This window comes from Chiloscyllium plagiosum, unplaced genomic scaffold (genome assembly GCF_037043375.1).
Source record: "Chiloscyllium plagiosum isolate Xiang-an unplaced genomic scaffold, Cpla_swu_hap1 HiC_scaffold_46, whole genome shotgun sequence".
NCBI classification, from domain to species: Eukaryota; Metazoa; Chordata; class Chondrichthyes; order Orectolobiformes; family Hemiscylliidae; genus Chiloscyllium; species Chiloscyllium plagiosum.
The window spans coordinates 15065005-15079921 of record NW_028270184.1 but is presented as its reverse complement, the minus strand read 5'-3'; the positions used below and the strand labels follow the sequence as shown (position 1 = coordinate 15079921).

Below are 14917 nucleotides of genomic sequence, written 5' to 3'. Positions count from 1 at the left end.
ATTGGCTCTGCAGGGTGTCCCAGGGCGCTTGCTGAACAAGGGGCGGGGGGGAACCACTTGCAGTCGTAAACGTTAACGCGGTTTTCTCTGCACAGAGGCGGAATTTCTCCCGCACCTTCTGACCCAGATCTCCAGCAAACGCATTGCTTTGTGTGGTGCAGCCAGGCAGTTTTCCTGGCTGGGGATATGGACCCCCCCCCATCCTCTGAGGGAGAAGGGTCGGTCAACCCACTATTGGGTTGGGTGAGGGTATCAATGAGGCTCTGGTCAGGGAGGGAAACCCTGAGATACTGGGTGGAATTCGCCCAGTCTTGCCAGAACAAGGATTAGATTAGATTAGATTCCCTACAGTGTGGAAACAGGCCCTTCGGCCCAACCAGTCCACACCGACCCTCCAAAGAGTAACCCACCCAAACCCATTTCCCTCTGACTAACACTACGGGCAATATAGCATGGCCAATTCACCTGACCTGCGCATCTTTGGACTGTGGGAGGAAACTGGAGCACCCAGAGGAAACCCACACAGACACGAAAACGGACAAACTCCACACAGTCACCCAAGGCTGGAATCGAACCTGGGACCCTGATGCTGGGAGGCAGCAGTGCTCGCCACAGTGCCACCCTTAATTGATTTGTTTCTCAGTCTGTAGACAGGAGTTGGAGAACTGAAGCCCAGGCAGAGGAAAGGGAGGGAGGAAACTGGGAGTGAGGGAAAGAAGTTGGGGTTAAAGGGTCACACAGCACGGAAATAGACCAGGTTTTTTAATAGAATCCCTACAGTGTGGAAACAGGCCCTTCGGCACATCAAGTCCACACCGACCCTCTGCAGAGTCACCCACCCAGACCCATTCCCCTACCCTATTACTCCTGATTGATGCACCTAACCTACACATCCAGAACACCATGGGCAATTTAGCACAACCAATCCACCCTAACCCACACATCTTTTGGATTGTGGGAGGAAACTGGAGGACCTGGAGGAAACTCGCACAGACATGGGGAGAATGTGCAAACTCCCCACAGTCGCCTGAGAGCTGGAATCGAACCCGGGTCCCTGGCGCAATGAGGCAGCAGTGCTAACCACTGAGTCACCCTGCTGCCCCATTTCCTATCCATACACCTGTCCAAATGTCCTTTAAATGTTGTAATTGTACCAGGCTCTACCATTTTCTCTGTCAGCTCGTTCCATATACACACCACCCTCTGTGTGAAAAGGTTGCCCCTTTGGGGTCCCATTTAAATCTTTCCCCTCTCATCTTAAACCTATGCCCTCTAGTTCAGGACTCCCCCACCCCAGGGAAATGGCCTTGGCTGTTCACCTTATCTGTGCTCCATGATGTGAGGGGTTTGAATTCCAACAGGGGGGCGGTGGCAGCTATGCTGATCTGGGAATTTCCAGCTTTGGGGGAACAGGAGAAGAAAAATTGCTTCAGAGGCAAGGGAATTGTTTCATTTGAATTTCTGTTGTTTTACTGACAGTGATAACGTCTGTAAATTCCTTTTCTAGGACATTGGGAAAGATTCACAGATGAGAAACGCCTTAAACATTAACAGAGTCATTTGATTCACCCAGACTGGATACAGTTTGAAATAAATCTCAACACTCATAGCGAGGAGAGAAATTCCACGAATTGTGTGCATGGTTGGGGCTTCATCTGATTGTCCAACCAGGAGAGACACCGAAACACTGGAACCATGGAGAAGCCATGGAAATGTGAGGATTGTGGGAAAGGATTTACTTATTCCTGCCGGCTGGAAAGCCATCGACGCAGTCACACTGGGGAGAAGCCATTTGTTTGTTCCGTATGTGGGAAGGGATTTACTCAAACAACCTCTCTGATGTCACACCAGAGGGTTCACACTGAGGAGAGGCCTTTCAACTGCATTTACTGTGGTAAGAAATTCAACAACTCTTCCACCCTCACTGCACACCAGCGGATTCACACCGGCGAGAGGCCGTTCACCTGCTCCGTGTGCAGGAAAGGATTCACTCAGTCCTTCGATCTGGTCAGGCATCGGCGGGTTCATACCGGAGAGAAACCGTTCACCTGCCCTGTCTGCGGGAAGGGGTTTGCTCGCTTATTTGGCCTCCAGTCACACCACCGAGTGCACACCGAGGAGAACCTGTTCAGCTGCACTTCCTGCGGGAAAAGCTTCAGGCATTCCTCCACCCTCGCTGCCCATCAGCGCACTCACACCGGGGAAAGGCCATTCACCTGCCCCACGTGCGGGAAGAGGTTTGCTCAGTCCTTTGATCTGGTGAGGCACCAGCAAATTCACACGGGGGAGAGACCGTTCACCTGCCCCGTGTGTGGAAGGGGATTCACTCGGTTATTCAGCCTCCAGTCACACCAGCGCATCCACACCCAGGAGAATCCATTCAGCTGCGATTCCTGCGGGAAGAGGTTCAAGCATTCGTCCAGCCTCATGGCACACCAGAGAATTCACACCGGCGAGAGGCCATTCAGCTGCCCCGAGTGTGGGAAAAGCTTCAGCAGTTCATCCAAGCTCACTGTACATCAACGGATTCACACCGGGGAGAGACCGTTCACCTGCACTGTGTGCGCTAAGAAATTTGCTCAGTCCTTCGATCTGGTCAGGCACCAGCGTGTTCACACCGGAGAGAAACCGTTCACCTGCCCTGTGTGTGGGAGGGGATTTGCTCGCTTATTTGGCCTCCAGTCACACCACCGAGTTCACACGAAGGAGAAACCATTCAGCTGCACTTCATCCTGAGCAGAGTTTCAGCAGTAAATCTGCTAAATCTGCTGTGGGCTAATACCATCAAACCGGAGAGATGCCATTTACCGGCTCAGGAAGCGATTTGCGATAATTGGGTGATTGGGTGCTGTTGTTAATCACACCCGGGAATAGTGACACAAAAAGGTTTAGTTCATTTCTGCTGATATTAGCAGCTATATAATTGCCTGGAATTTAATATTCTGGATATGTTGCTGAAGTTTTAGACATGCAGTATTCTTTATTAATACCTGTATCTGTGATCTTTCGCCTAATTCAAGAACTCTCGACAGGAATTCATTCACAATATAACTGTGAAATGTTACTTCAATCCTAAATGGATCTTTGGTGTAAAATCTACAATTCAATGTCTGAAAGGTTCCACAGATGAACATCACTTATTCGAAAGTCTTGATTGATTTGGGTTGACAATTCTTACTGACATACACAGTGTGTTACAGTGAGTACACAGTACTCCAATATGAAACTAAATTGTCAGGGGACTTGAAACAGAATAGTGAAATATTTTACAATAACACCAATACAAACTTCATGAATCATCATTGATAGTGATTACATTTGCTGAGTTCAGTTACTTGTAACACAATATTGACTGAAGGCAGAACCCATGACAAAGACCAGTTTGAGGCCCCCATCCTGAAGAAATTGTGCTCTTCCCTCCGACAGGAATTCTGTTTTTTTTTTAATCACAGTGTAAATCTTCGTTGCTTTCTATTTCACTGCTGGCGTTTGCCAAAACTGGCTTTCACAGCCACATTTGTCAGTGATGGCCAACGACTCAGACTTACCTCACGTGAGTTTCAGCCTTCACGGGCATAAATGCTGTCCTCTCCACACTTCGTGGAAGCTCTGATGAAGAGTCATCTGGACTCGAAACGTTAGCTTGCTCTCTCTCCACGGATGCTGCCTGACCCGCTGTGATCTCCAGCAAATTTTTGTTTTCAGTCTAGTTTGAGGCCAACCCAGCAGAGATGGTATCCGCTATTGAAGCAAAAAGGACAGCCATGGCGATGCTCAATGGGCACAGCAATAGGATGAAAGTAGGCAGGAAAACTTCTCAAAAGACTATTCAAAACTGCCCATGACAGTTGAAGCTATTCAGCCCTTCGAGCCTGGTTGAATTTAGATTTAGACTAGATTCCCTACAGTGTAGAAACAGGCCCTTCGGCCCAACCAGTCCACACCGACCCTCCGAAGAATAACCCACCCAGAACCATTTCCCTCTGACTAATGCTCCTAACACTGTGGGTAATTTAGCATGGCCAATTCACCTGACCTGGACATCTTTGGATTGTGGGAGGAAACCGGAGCACCCGGAGGAAACCCACGCAGACACAGGGAGAATGTCCTGGTTGATCATCCAACTCAGTACCTTTCTCAGTCCTCCCCTTTGATCCCTTTCGCCTTCAGAACTATATCTAGCGACACCCATGTCACTTGAATGAATTAAAAAAAACTTGTAATCATTCAATGTTTAGCCTCCATCACTTTCTATGGCAGGAATTCCACAGGCTCACCACTCTCTGGGTGAAGCCATTTCTGCACCTGTTGTGGCCAGATGGTGAAGCCCTCACGGATGTCCTGCTGGGGTTGAACATGACTGAGAATTATACTCTGATGAAATTGACATCTCCCAGTCTCTGGTGCCCTCCTGTCGCGGTTGAGTTGACCAACAAAGCCGAAAGGCTGCAAAGGCTCTTGCTTGCTTTGCACACAAAGAGGCTGCTCCGGCATAAGGAACTCCTGCTGAACTGCTCAAACACAGGCCGTCTCCTCTACCCACACTTTCTCATCCATACCTTCCTCCTCTGCAAGGTCAACAGATCTATCCTACAGGATGGGTGATGGAACAAAATCACAATTTGCATGAAGAAAGGGGACAGAGAGGGGCTTGCAGTGACTACAGGGATATCTCAATCAGTGTCATGGGGAAAGCCTCCACGAGAATCATGTTTAAAAGAGCTCATCTACTCTCAGACTGAGTGCTTCCAGAAGCAAAGTGCAGGGTCCTCTGCAGGCCAATCCAGAGCAGACAGGATCTTCTCCACTCACCAATGCAAGAGAAGCAGGGAATAGGGTAAACTCCCTTACCTTACTTCTGTCGATCTCTTTAAACCTTCCAATGCTGTCAAGTAGAGCCAGATTCAACGAGATTTTGGTGAAATTGTCTGCATGACAAAGCTCCTCGGTCTAATCTAGTCCTGGACCATCTGACTGCACCACCTCCGACAGTTTCAGGATGAGGAAGGGAGTGAAATAAATACCAACACCAAAATCAGCAACCCACACTGCTTCCTGATAACCAAGAATAACAACTGCTTCTCTCAGCAAGATCAAACAGGGAGACATATCATTGTATGTTCATTATTTGAGCAATAAGTGCATTTAAAGTCCCGAACGGGCTTGCATTATATGATTCCTCCCCAAAGCCCTTTGTGGTGTAACCCCTTCAAAGCCTCGGACTTGGTGAGACCCCAGAGTAAAGTTTCGGAGGGGTATGAGGGTTGTTGAAGGCTGGTGGAGTGGGAGACATGTAGGTGGTTATTAACAGAATATTAATGTATTTGGATGACTAATACATTAGTCTGTATTATTTATCTTATACAATCTATTGATGCAGTTGACAAATAACTAATGTAAACTGATTATTGATAGCATATAGCTAAATTATTGAAATAATTTTATTTTTATTTATGTGCATCTTGATTATTGATGCAATAATTGCCTGATTAATGATGGACTGGGCAAGTGGTTATCAATGTAACATAAGACCATAAGACATAGGAGCGGAAGTAAGGCCATTCGGCCCATCGAGTCCACTCCGCCATTCAATCATGGCTGATAACAGGAACTGTATAAATAATTAGATCAAGATCATTAACGTTATTATTGTAATTATAACACTGAATATCTCTCAATTTAGACCCTGATTGTAGCTACAGTCGGCACTAAACTATTAATGTAATTGTGTTCTGATTATCAATGTGTTAGTATCCTGAGTCTTAATGTGATAGGGCTGAGCAATGGGAAGCTGATATTAATGTAATCAGTCTCTGAGCATTGATGCAGCAGGACCTATGTCATTGATACAGTAGAATTTTGATTATTAGTAGTCTATAATCATGATTATTAATACATTTTGATGTTGATGATGGATGCAGGGAGATCCTGATTACTGACAAAATCCGTTACAATAAGGAACAAAGCTCCAGGTTGATGAGAAAATATAGAATTCCTAAATTGCAGAAAGAAGCATTCGGCAGATTGAATCTGAATTGATTCTCCAAAGAGTATCCCACCCAGCCCCAGCACCAGACACAGACAGACACACACACACAGTATCCCCGCATTTCCCTTGGCTAATTGACCTAGCCTGCACATCCCTGGACACTTTGGGGCAACGTACATTGGCTAGGCCACCTAACCTGCTCATCTTTAGATTGTGGGAGAAACCGGAGCACCTGAAGGAAACCCACGCAGACACAGGGAGAATGTGCATTCTCCACACAGGCAGTCACTCGAGGCTGGAATTCAACCCAGGTCCCTGGTGCTGTGAGGGAGCCACCATGCTGCCCCATGTCTATAACAAAGTCTGACACCAAGCCACACGTGAGGGAAAATGAGGAAATGTTTGGTGAAAGAGTTTGGGCTTTTAGGAACTTTAGGAAAAGCAAATGTTCCATCAAACAGCAAATTCATTGTCAGTGGCTGTGAAGTTTGTGTTCGACTGCTATGTCATTTTGTAGGAGAAACTTACCTCTGGTGAAAGTGATCTGAAATGAAAAAAATGCAAAAACGGTGTCTTTAAGACGAGTTACTTATGTCATAACATCTTCACCGGTGTTTTAGCAGTTAGGGTTCAGTGCTGTCACTCCCATGGTATGGATTTACAATCCCATCCATTGAAACAGCAAAGAAAGACAAAATCAGAGTTTCACATCAAACCTAGCATATGGGGTTGGGAACAAATGTGGAGGAGTGACAGAGAAGGGTTGCAACCATTGGATAACAAGAGTCTTACCAGAACAAGCACAGAGAATGCTGGAGAAACTCAGCAGATCTGACAGCATCCACGGTATTGTGCCAATCAAAACATTGTTTTACTCTGCACACATGTGCCAGACCTGCTGAATTTATCCACCATTCTCTGTATTTGTTTTAACTCTCCAGCAGCCACTGTATTTTGTTTTATTTATTCCTGCTTTTCTACTGGCACAGATTTTAGTCCTAACCACTGAACCAGAACTGCCCTTTCAAAACACTTTGCCAGGTCTTTGCTGTAACTTGCTATCCGTTTACATTCCCCAACATCAAAGTTGCTACTTTCACAGTCATTCGGCCTTTTTCAGAGAATCGTAGAATCCCTACAGTGTGGAGACAGGCATTTGGCTCAAGAAGTCCACACTGACCCTCTGAAGAGTACCCCATCCAGACCCTTTCCCTATCCTATTACTCTATATTTACCCCTGCCAATCACCTAACCTACACATCCCTGAACACTGTGGGCAACTTAGCATGGCCAATTCACCTAACCTGCACATCTTTGGATTGTGGGAGGAAACCGGAGCACCCGGAGGAAACCCACACAGACACGGGGAGAATGTGCAAACTCCAGACAGACAGTTGTCCGAGACTAGAATCGGACCTGGGTCCCTGGTGCTGTGAGGCAGCAGCGCTAACCACTGAGCCACCATGCTGCCCATTTTTATGACATTATATATTGCATTCCCTGACCATGTTTTCAAGGTAAAGACTGATTTTTTAAAATCAGCCTTAAGAGAAGCAGCGACAGTAATTCTCTTCGCTGATTATTGAGCTTGTGGAGTTTCCCATTGTTGCTCAGGAGTCTGTAAACAGCACAACTCTGCTGAGTCAAGATGCCATCTGTCAGGCTAGGGGGATGGAAAACACATCTGACTAAGGTTTAGAAACTTGGAGGTTCAACATTTTTACCCGTTTTCTGACACTGAGTTCTAACTGGGGGTGGGGGGGGGGGTTATTCTGCTGTTAATTACTTAGGACAGAGGTGTAGTAAATGGCCTGTACACTTTGGATGCTGTACCAAATGATTTAACAATCAGTCGGGGCATTACGATGGCTCAGTGGTTAGCATTGTCACTTCACAGTGTCAGAGACCTGAGTTCGATTCTAGCCTCAAGCACCTATTAGTGTGGAATTCACACATTCTCCCCGCCTGTGTGGGTTTCCTCTGGGTGCTCTGATTTTCTCCATGACAAAGATGTACAGGTTAGGTGGATCGGCCGTGCTAAATTACCCATAGTGTCAGGGATATCTAGGCTGGGCGGATTAGCCGTGGGAAATGCAAGGTTATTGAGTTAGAGTAGGGGGTTGGGTCAGCATGGACTTAATGGACTGATGGCCTGCTTCCACAGTATAGGGATTCAATCCCTGCAGCTGCAATCATGATAGATCACATGATGATGCTGTCCCTTTAACAAGGTTATGTTGCCTTGGTTTTTGTTCAAGAGGGATTGTAAAGTCAGTGATGCCGAAATGGCTGACAGACCCTCCCTAAGTCAACAATGGAAAGAGATCTTTAGGTTTTTAAAAACAGTTTTACAATGAAAGGGGAGTGGCCAGTTCTCCCAGTTCAGGTTTTTTTTAAATTTGGTTTAGTTTCAGCAGGCAGTCAAAAACTGCTGAGGACCTAGAGAAGCAGCTACATTGAAAAGATGTTCCATGCTTCGACAGAGGTCTTGCTTTAACTTTCTCTCTGGAAGTCTCTCCTGCCTGTAAGAACCTGTATTTGAATTTACCTTTTGCTGAGGGGTGCGTTTATGGGATGTTGCAGGGTTTTGAACAGCTCCTTTGTTAACTCGCCATAGAGTTGGTTGGGTTTTCAAATGAGTTATTATTCTAATTGTTTTCCTTCGTGTTTTATCCGTAGTGTTTAAATACATTCTGTTTTGTTTAAAGCCAAGTGGTTTGACCAGCTGCATTACTCCTGCAATATTCCCTTTACAATCGCCTAAAAGAAATGATGTGGAGGAGCTGGTTTTGGATGGGGAAGACAAAGTTAAAAATCACACAACACCACTTTTGTAGTCCAACTAGTTTATTTGGAAGTATGAGCTTTTGGAGCGCTGCCAGTTAGCTAGTGGGGCGGGATCATAGCATTTATAGAAAAAGATCAAAGTGAAATACAACTGGTGCGATGTATTAAACAAACCTAGATTACTGTTAAGTCTTTAATCACTTAGAATGGGTTGCAGGTTTCGATTGATTAGTAGGTAAATCACCTTAAGTTATCTCAGGACTGTGACTTGAAAGAAGTTCTGGGATTTACATACAGTGGTCTCCCCGTACCCACAGGGGATACATTGCAGGACCCACTGTGGAAACCTGAAACCGTGGATAGGAGCGAACCCGTTCATTTCAATGGGAAACTTACCTTCCCGGCAGCCTCCTGGTCCCTGGTTCCCTATAATATGTTCGGGGTGCAGTAATCCGCAGGTAACTGAAACGGGGGAAACAATTCCGTGGATACAGGGGTTGCCCTGTATTAATCAATCGAAACCCTCATCCCCATTCTACGTGATTAAAGATTTAACAGCAATCTTTGTTCAATACATCTCATCAGTTGTCTGACACTTTGATCTTTTACTATAAATTCTGTGTTCTATGATTCTGCCCCATTAGCTACCTGATGAAGGAGCAGCACTCCGAAAGCTAGTGCTTCCAAATATATTTGTTGGACTAAACCTGGTGTTGTGTGATTTTTAACTGAAAAAACATAAAAAGTTAGGGTCTGGCCCACTGTTTAAAAATGTTTTGAGGGGTGTCTGGCCTGGTCTGTAACAAACAAAGCATTCTTTTATTCAACAACATAGCTTTTCAAATGACATGGATGTAGCTCAGGACGGAAGACATTGCGCCGATGGGCTGAATGGTCGCCTCCCATTGTGCCTTGTCCTGACGACACGCAATAATTGCGCAATGTGGGCGGAGCATAGGGCAGAGACCAGCGCATGCGCCTTGCGGAACCTGGGTACAATGACACCGAGGATCTCGAACGGTCAATCCGTGAGCTGAAACCGATTGTACGAGGATAATACAGATGGCGTTGTGAGCATGCAGGCTTCATAAACACGCGGTGATACTCTTTGGCCCCGAATAAAGAACGACTGGTGCCGGGGTTAACCCTGGACCGGCAGTCGCGTTTCCCCGGTGGAAGGTCCTTGGCCCACCGCCGCCATCTTTGTTGGGGGCAGGGCGGTGAAGCGCATGCGCGGCCCTGCACGGGCAGGAAGAGAATGACAGCACAATAGCTGGAGATTGTGGTCTGCCATGTGGGCCACAGCAGGTAAAGGTGGCCAGATCCTCTCCCCTGCAGGACATCAGGGAACCCGATGGGGCTTATCCCATTACGGGCAATGCAAGCCATCAAAAGTGAAATGGTGGTAGGGAGGAAGGGAAGGGACTAACTCAAAATGTAACCAGAGGGGGAAATAAAGCACTGTATCTCCCATGGTGCCCACCTCTGGAGGACTCCTTCTACAGGAGGTTAGAAGGGAAAGTTTTCTCAATGGGGTACTCAAATGAAGAACCCCAGATCAAGATCTGAAATCGTCGATTAATCAGAACATGAATACAAACAGCTTCTGAATGTGGAAGGATTGCAGGTCGTCTGTGGAGAAAAATTTGAACCTCAAAATGAAAAGGAAAAGACTGTGGCGAAATTATGACAGGGAGGTGAATTTTAAACAAATTTAGAAATTGCTGGAGAAACTGTGGCAAGAAAGCAGAGTTAATACTTCACGACCAACTCTTTGAAGACTCAGATCTGCTGAGTTTCTCCAGCATCTTCTATTTTTGTTTCAGATCTCCAGTATCCGAAGTTCTTTGTTATATTTTAGAGGTAAATTTTAATATTGAGGAGTGCTTAACCAGGAGCCTTTGCAGATCAATAGGCAGAGTTAAGGAACAATGGATAAAGGGGACATGGGGTGAGGAAGAACACAGCAGAGATTGTATGGTCCCAAGTTGATAGAGATTCATTATGGAAAACTGGATAGGAAGGTGTTAGGATCATCAAGTCTAGAGAGTAAGAAGGAATTGATGAGAGTTTGAGAAACAGCTGAGACGGAAGGAAAGTTGGCTGACGTTACTGAGGTGGATCTGCCTGATCACAGATTTGCTGTTTTGTTTCCTCCCCCTATTCCCCTGCACCCCCTTTGACTTTCACACACTCAATTCTCTTTCCTCATTTCTGAGGGAGGGTCACCTGAATGGAAACCTATACAATCTTTCTGTCCATTGATGCTACCTTACCTGCTGGGTTTTCCAGCATTTTCTGTTTTTATTAAGACCATAAGATGCAGGGGCTGAATTAGTCCAATCAGCCCATCAGGTCTGCTCTGCCATTTCACCATAGCTTCTATGTTTCTCAACCCTCTTCTCTTGCCTTGTCCCTGTGACCCTTGATCACCTTACTAATCGAGAACGTACATCTGAAATACACTAAATTGTTTTGCCTCCACTGCCATTTATCACAATTAGTTCCAAAGATTAACCACCTTCTAGATGAAGAAGTTCCTTCTTATCTCAATTCTAAAGGGTTCTCTCCTTCATCTGAGGCAGTGCCCTTGAGTTATAGCCTGTCTTACATCCACTGTCTCCAGGCCTCTCAGTATTCTGTAAGTTTCAATAAAATCCTCTATCGTCTTTCTAAACTCCATTGAGTAAAGAACCAGAGTCCTCAAATGCTCCTCAAATGACAAACCTTTCACCCTGGACATCCTTCAAGGCTACTACATCTTCCCTTAGATATGAGGCCCAAAACTGCCCCCAATATTCCAAATGCGGTATAACCAGAGCCTTATATGGCCTCAGCAGTACATCTCTGCTCTTGTATTCCAGCCAGTACAAAGTGAGGACTGCAAATACTGGAGATCAGAGTCGAGAGTGTGGTGCTGGAAAAGCACTTCAGGTTAGGCAGCATCTGAGTAGCAGGAAAATCTTTTCCAGCATCACACTCTCGACTCTTGTATTCCAGCTGTCTTGAAATGAATGCGAACGTTGCATTTGCCTTCCTAATGAATTTGCGTTTTAACCTGAAGAGAGTTCTGAACTAAGACTCCCAAGTCTCATCGTGCTTCAGATTTCTGAAGCCTTTCCCCTTTTACAAAATAGTCTATGCCTCTATTCTACCTACCAAATGCATAACCTCACACTTACCCACTTTATATTCCATCTGCCACTTCATTGCCCACTCTCGTAGCCTGATCCAGTCATTCTGCAGCCTCCTTGCTCCCTCAACGCCATCCCTCCACCTATCTTTTTGTCATCTGCAACCATAGCAACAATTCCTTCAGTTCCTTCATCCAGATTGTTAATATATAACGTGAATACTTGTGGTCCCAAAATGGACCCATTCAGAACTCCATTAGTCACTGGCTGCCATCCTGAAAAACACCACTTTGTTCCGACTCTACTTTCTACCAGTCAGTAAATCCTCTATCCATGCCAATACCTTTCCCCTAATACCACGGGCTCTGATCTTTTTTAGCAGCCTCCTGTGCAGCACCTTGTCAAAGGCTTTCTGGAAATCCAAATAAATCATGCCCACTGGCTTTTCATTGCTTGTTCCCTCCTCAAAAAGTTGTATCAGCTTTGTCAAGCATGACCTACCCTTGACGAAGCCACGCTGACTCAGCCCTATTTTATCATGCACTTCCAAGTACTCTATAATCTCATCCTTAATAAAGAACTGTAAAGTGTTACCAACGACCCAGGTCAGGTTAACCAGCCTATGTTTCTTGTCTTCAATCTCCCTCCCTTCTTAAACAGGGGTAGTACTTTAGCAATGTTTGAGTTCACTGGCACTCTCCCTGACTCCACCACTGAAGAGCAAAGTAATTTAGATGATGTAGATTTGTGGTGGGAAGCTCAACTTGGATTGAAATATTTCAACATGACTTTGACAATTCAGTTCAGCCTCAGATGCTTGGAGGGTGTATTCAGAACTGGCCTTTGTAGCAGAGACTGAAACAGTGGCTTCAGTCTTCCTAATGGAGATTTCTTCTCATTCTTTCTGCACTTCGGCCAAGTCAGGAAGTGTGTGGAGAGGAACTTGTAGCTGATGGAGTTCACATCTGCCTGCTGCTGTAGTGTTTCTCAGGGACGGAGATTGTTTGGGATTTTCTGTCAAAGTCCTGGTCACGTTGTAGCTGTGTGGAACACCTCGGTCTCTTTCGACTTATGTAGAGACCAGAGCCATGTGTAAGCCAAGGCAGTGTGGCTAGTATCCATTCCCTGAAGGTCAGTAGTGAGCCAGTTGGATTTTTATGACTGTCTTGAGGTTCATATGGTTAATAGTTTACTCATGCCAGATTCATCCACATCAAGTTCATAACCTGCATTTGTTTGGGATTTCTCTCATTCCCTTTTTTTCTGTTTCAAATCAATTTCCCAGGGAATTAGAACAGGAGGATTTGAAATCGGAAAACTGAAACCCAAAATCACATCTCGATCTGATGGAATTGTCCAATTTGTCCCACCTGAATAACATTGGACTGTGAACATGGAAGGTAAAAGCACTGTTCTCAGTGAGGAGAAACGATACATGTGTCGTGCTTGCGGACAAGGCTTCAGTCAATCGTCTGGCCTGTTGAGACACAAGTGCAGTCACACTGGGAAGAAACCATGGAAATGCGAAGACTGTGGGAAGGGATACAGATCCCCATCTCAGTTGGAAATTCATCGACGCAGTCACACTGGAGAGAGGCCATTTACCTGCCCAGAGTGTGGCAAGGGATTCACTCTGTCATCCAACCTACTGACACACCAGAGAGTTCACACTGACGAGAGACCTTTCAAATGTCCAGACTGTGGGAAGTGCTATAAAAGCTCTGGGGAACTGATTCGCCATCAAGGTGTTCACATTGATGACAGACCTTTCAGGTGCTCTCAGTGTGGGTCTGGGTTCAGACGATCATCTCACCTCACTGTACACCAGCGAGTTCACACTGGGGAGAGACCGTTCATCTGCTCTGAGTGTGGGAAAGGATTCGCTCAGTTCCCCAACCTGCAGAAACACCAGCAGGTTCACAGCGCTGAGAAGCCATTCACCTGCTCCGATTGTGGGAAGGGTTTCACTCAGTCATTCAGCTTGCTGAGACACCAGCGAGTTCACACTGGGGAGAGACCATTCACCTGCTTGCAGTGTGGGAACACGTTTACTCAGTCTTGCAGCCTGCTGAGACACCAGCGAGTACACACTCAGGAGAAGCCGTACTCCTGCTCCTTGTGTGGAAAGGGATTCGCAACTTCATCCAGTCGACTGGAGCATAAGCGAGTTCACACTGGGGAGAGGCCATTCAACTGCTTTGAGTGTGGAATGGGATTTACTAAGTCATCCACCTTGGTTAGACACCAGCGAGTTCATAAATAACTACAGTGATGAGATTCTGCTGTTAATCAGATCAAGGACAGGACCAAGTTCATTGGGTTCCTGCTGATACTAATAAACTTCTGCCCAGTCATAAGCATTAATATTCTGGATAAAAGTCAAATAAATCAGCTTTGTCATGAACACAGTCTGTCAAGTCTTTTAAACATTGCTAATAGAAGTAAGTTCCTTTTGATGGGACGTCACTCTCCTGTCTCCTTCATCTTCACCTCCAACAACACGTGTAAGGGAGCTTCTGCAACCTCTTTTGTCACTAAGATTAACATTATCTAACCGGCTGCCTCCCTGCTTTCCACTCATCATTGGCAGCAAAGTACCTAGATACATCTTGTTTGCCTGAGCCTTGAATCCACAGCTTTCTCCTCTGTCTCATCACACACTCTCTGTACCGCTCATGTTCATCAGTCCCACCTCCTGGTCCATTGACCCTATTACTACGAAATGCCTGATTCCCCCCCCCCCCCCCCCCCAACATTCTCATGTCCGTTACTTTGTTCAAAGATCTCTCTCTTTTCAAATACTGTCTCTCCTCCTCAAATCTGCTGTCATCACCATCTGCTCAAAATGTATACACCTGACTGCAATATTCTTGAAAACTACTACCCCACCTCCAAACACCGTCTTGTCTCAAACTCTCAGAATTGTTGCGCCTCTCAATAAATTCAGCCCATTGTGCCTGCACTGTCTCTTGAGAGAAACATCATTACCACAGGCCAAGTGATTTTT

General features: G+C 45.8%; 2 protein-coding genes across 2 annotated transcripts; both read left to right on the top strand.

The window, feature by feature from the left end:
• Positions 1-794: 794 nt before the first annotated feature.
• LOC122543912 (uncharacterized) lies at positions 795-5725 on the top strand. Its single transcript, XM_087983632.1, has one exon. The coding sequence runs from the start codon at positions 1696-1698 to the stop codon at positions 2734-2736; it is 1041 nt and encodes a 346-aa protein (XP_087839758.1). The 5' UTR covers positions 795-1695; the 3' UTR covers positions 2737-5725.
• A 4036-nt stretch (positions 5726-9761) lies between these two features.
• LOC122543917 (uncharacterized) lies at positions 9762-14341 on the top strand. The gene is made up of 2 exons (XM_043682832.2): positions 9762-10084; positions 13196-14341. Exon 2 carries the CDS (start codon positions 13304-13306, stop codon positions 14171-14173), a length of 870 nt encoding a protein of 289 aa, XP_043538767.2. The 5' UTR covers positions 9762-10084; positions 13196-13303; the 3' UTR covers positions 14174-14341.
• Positions 14342-14917: the final 576 nt, after the last annotated feature.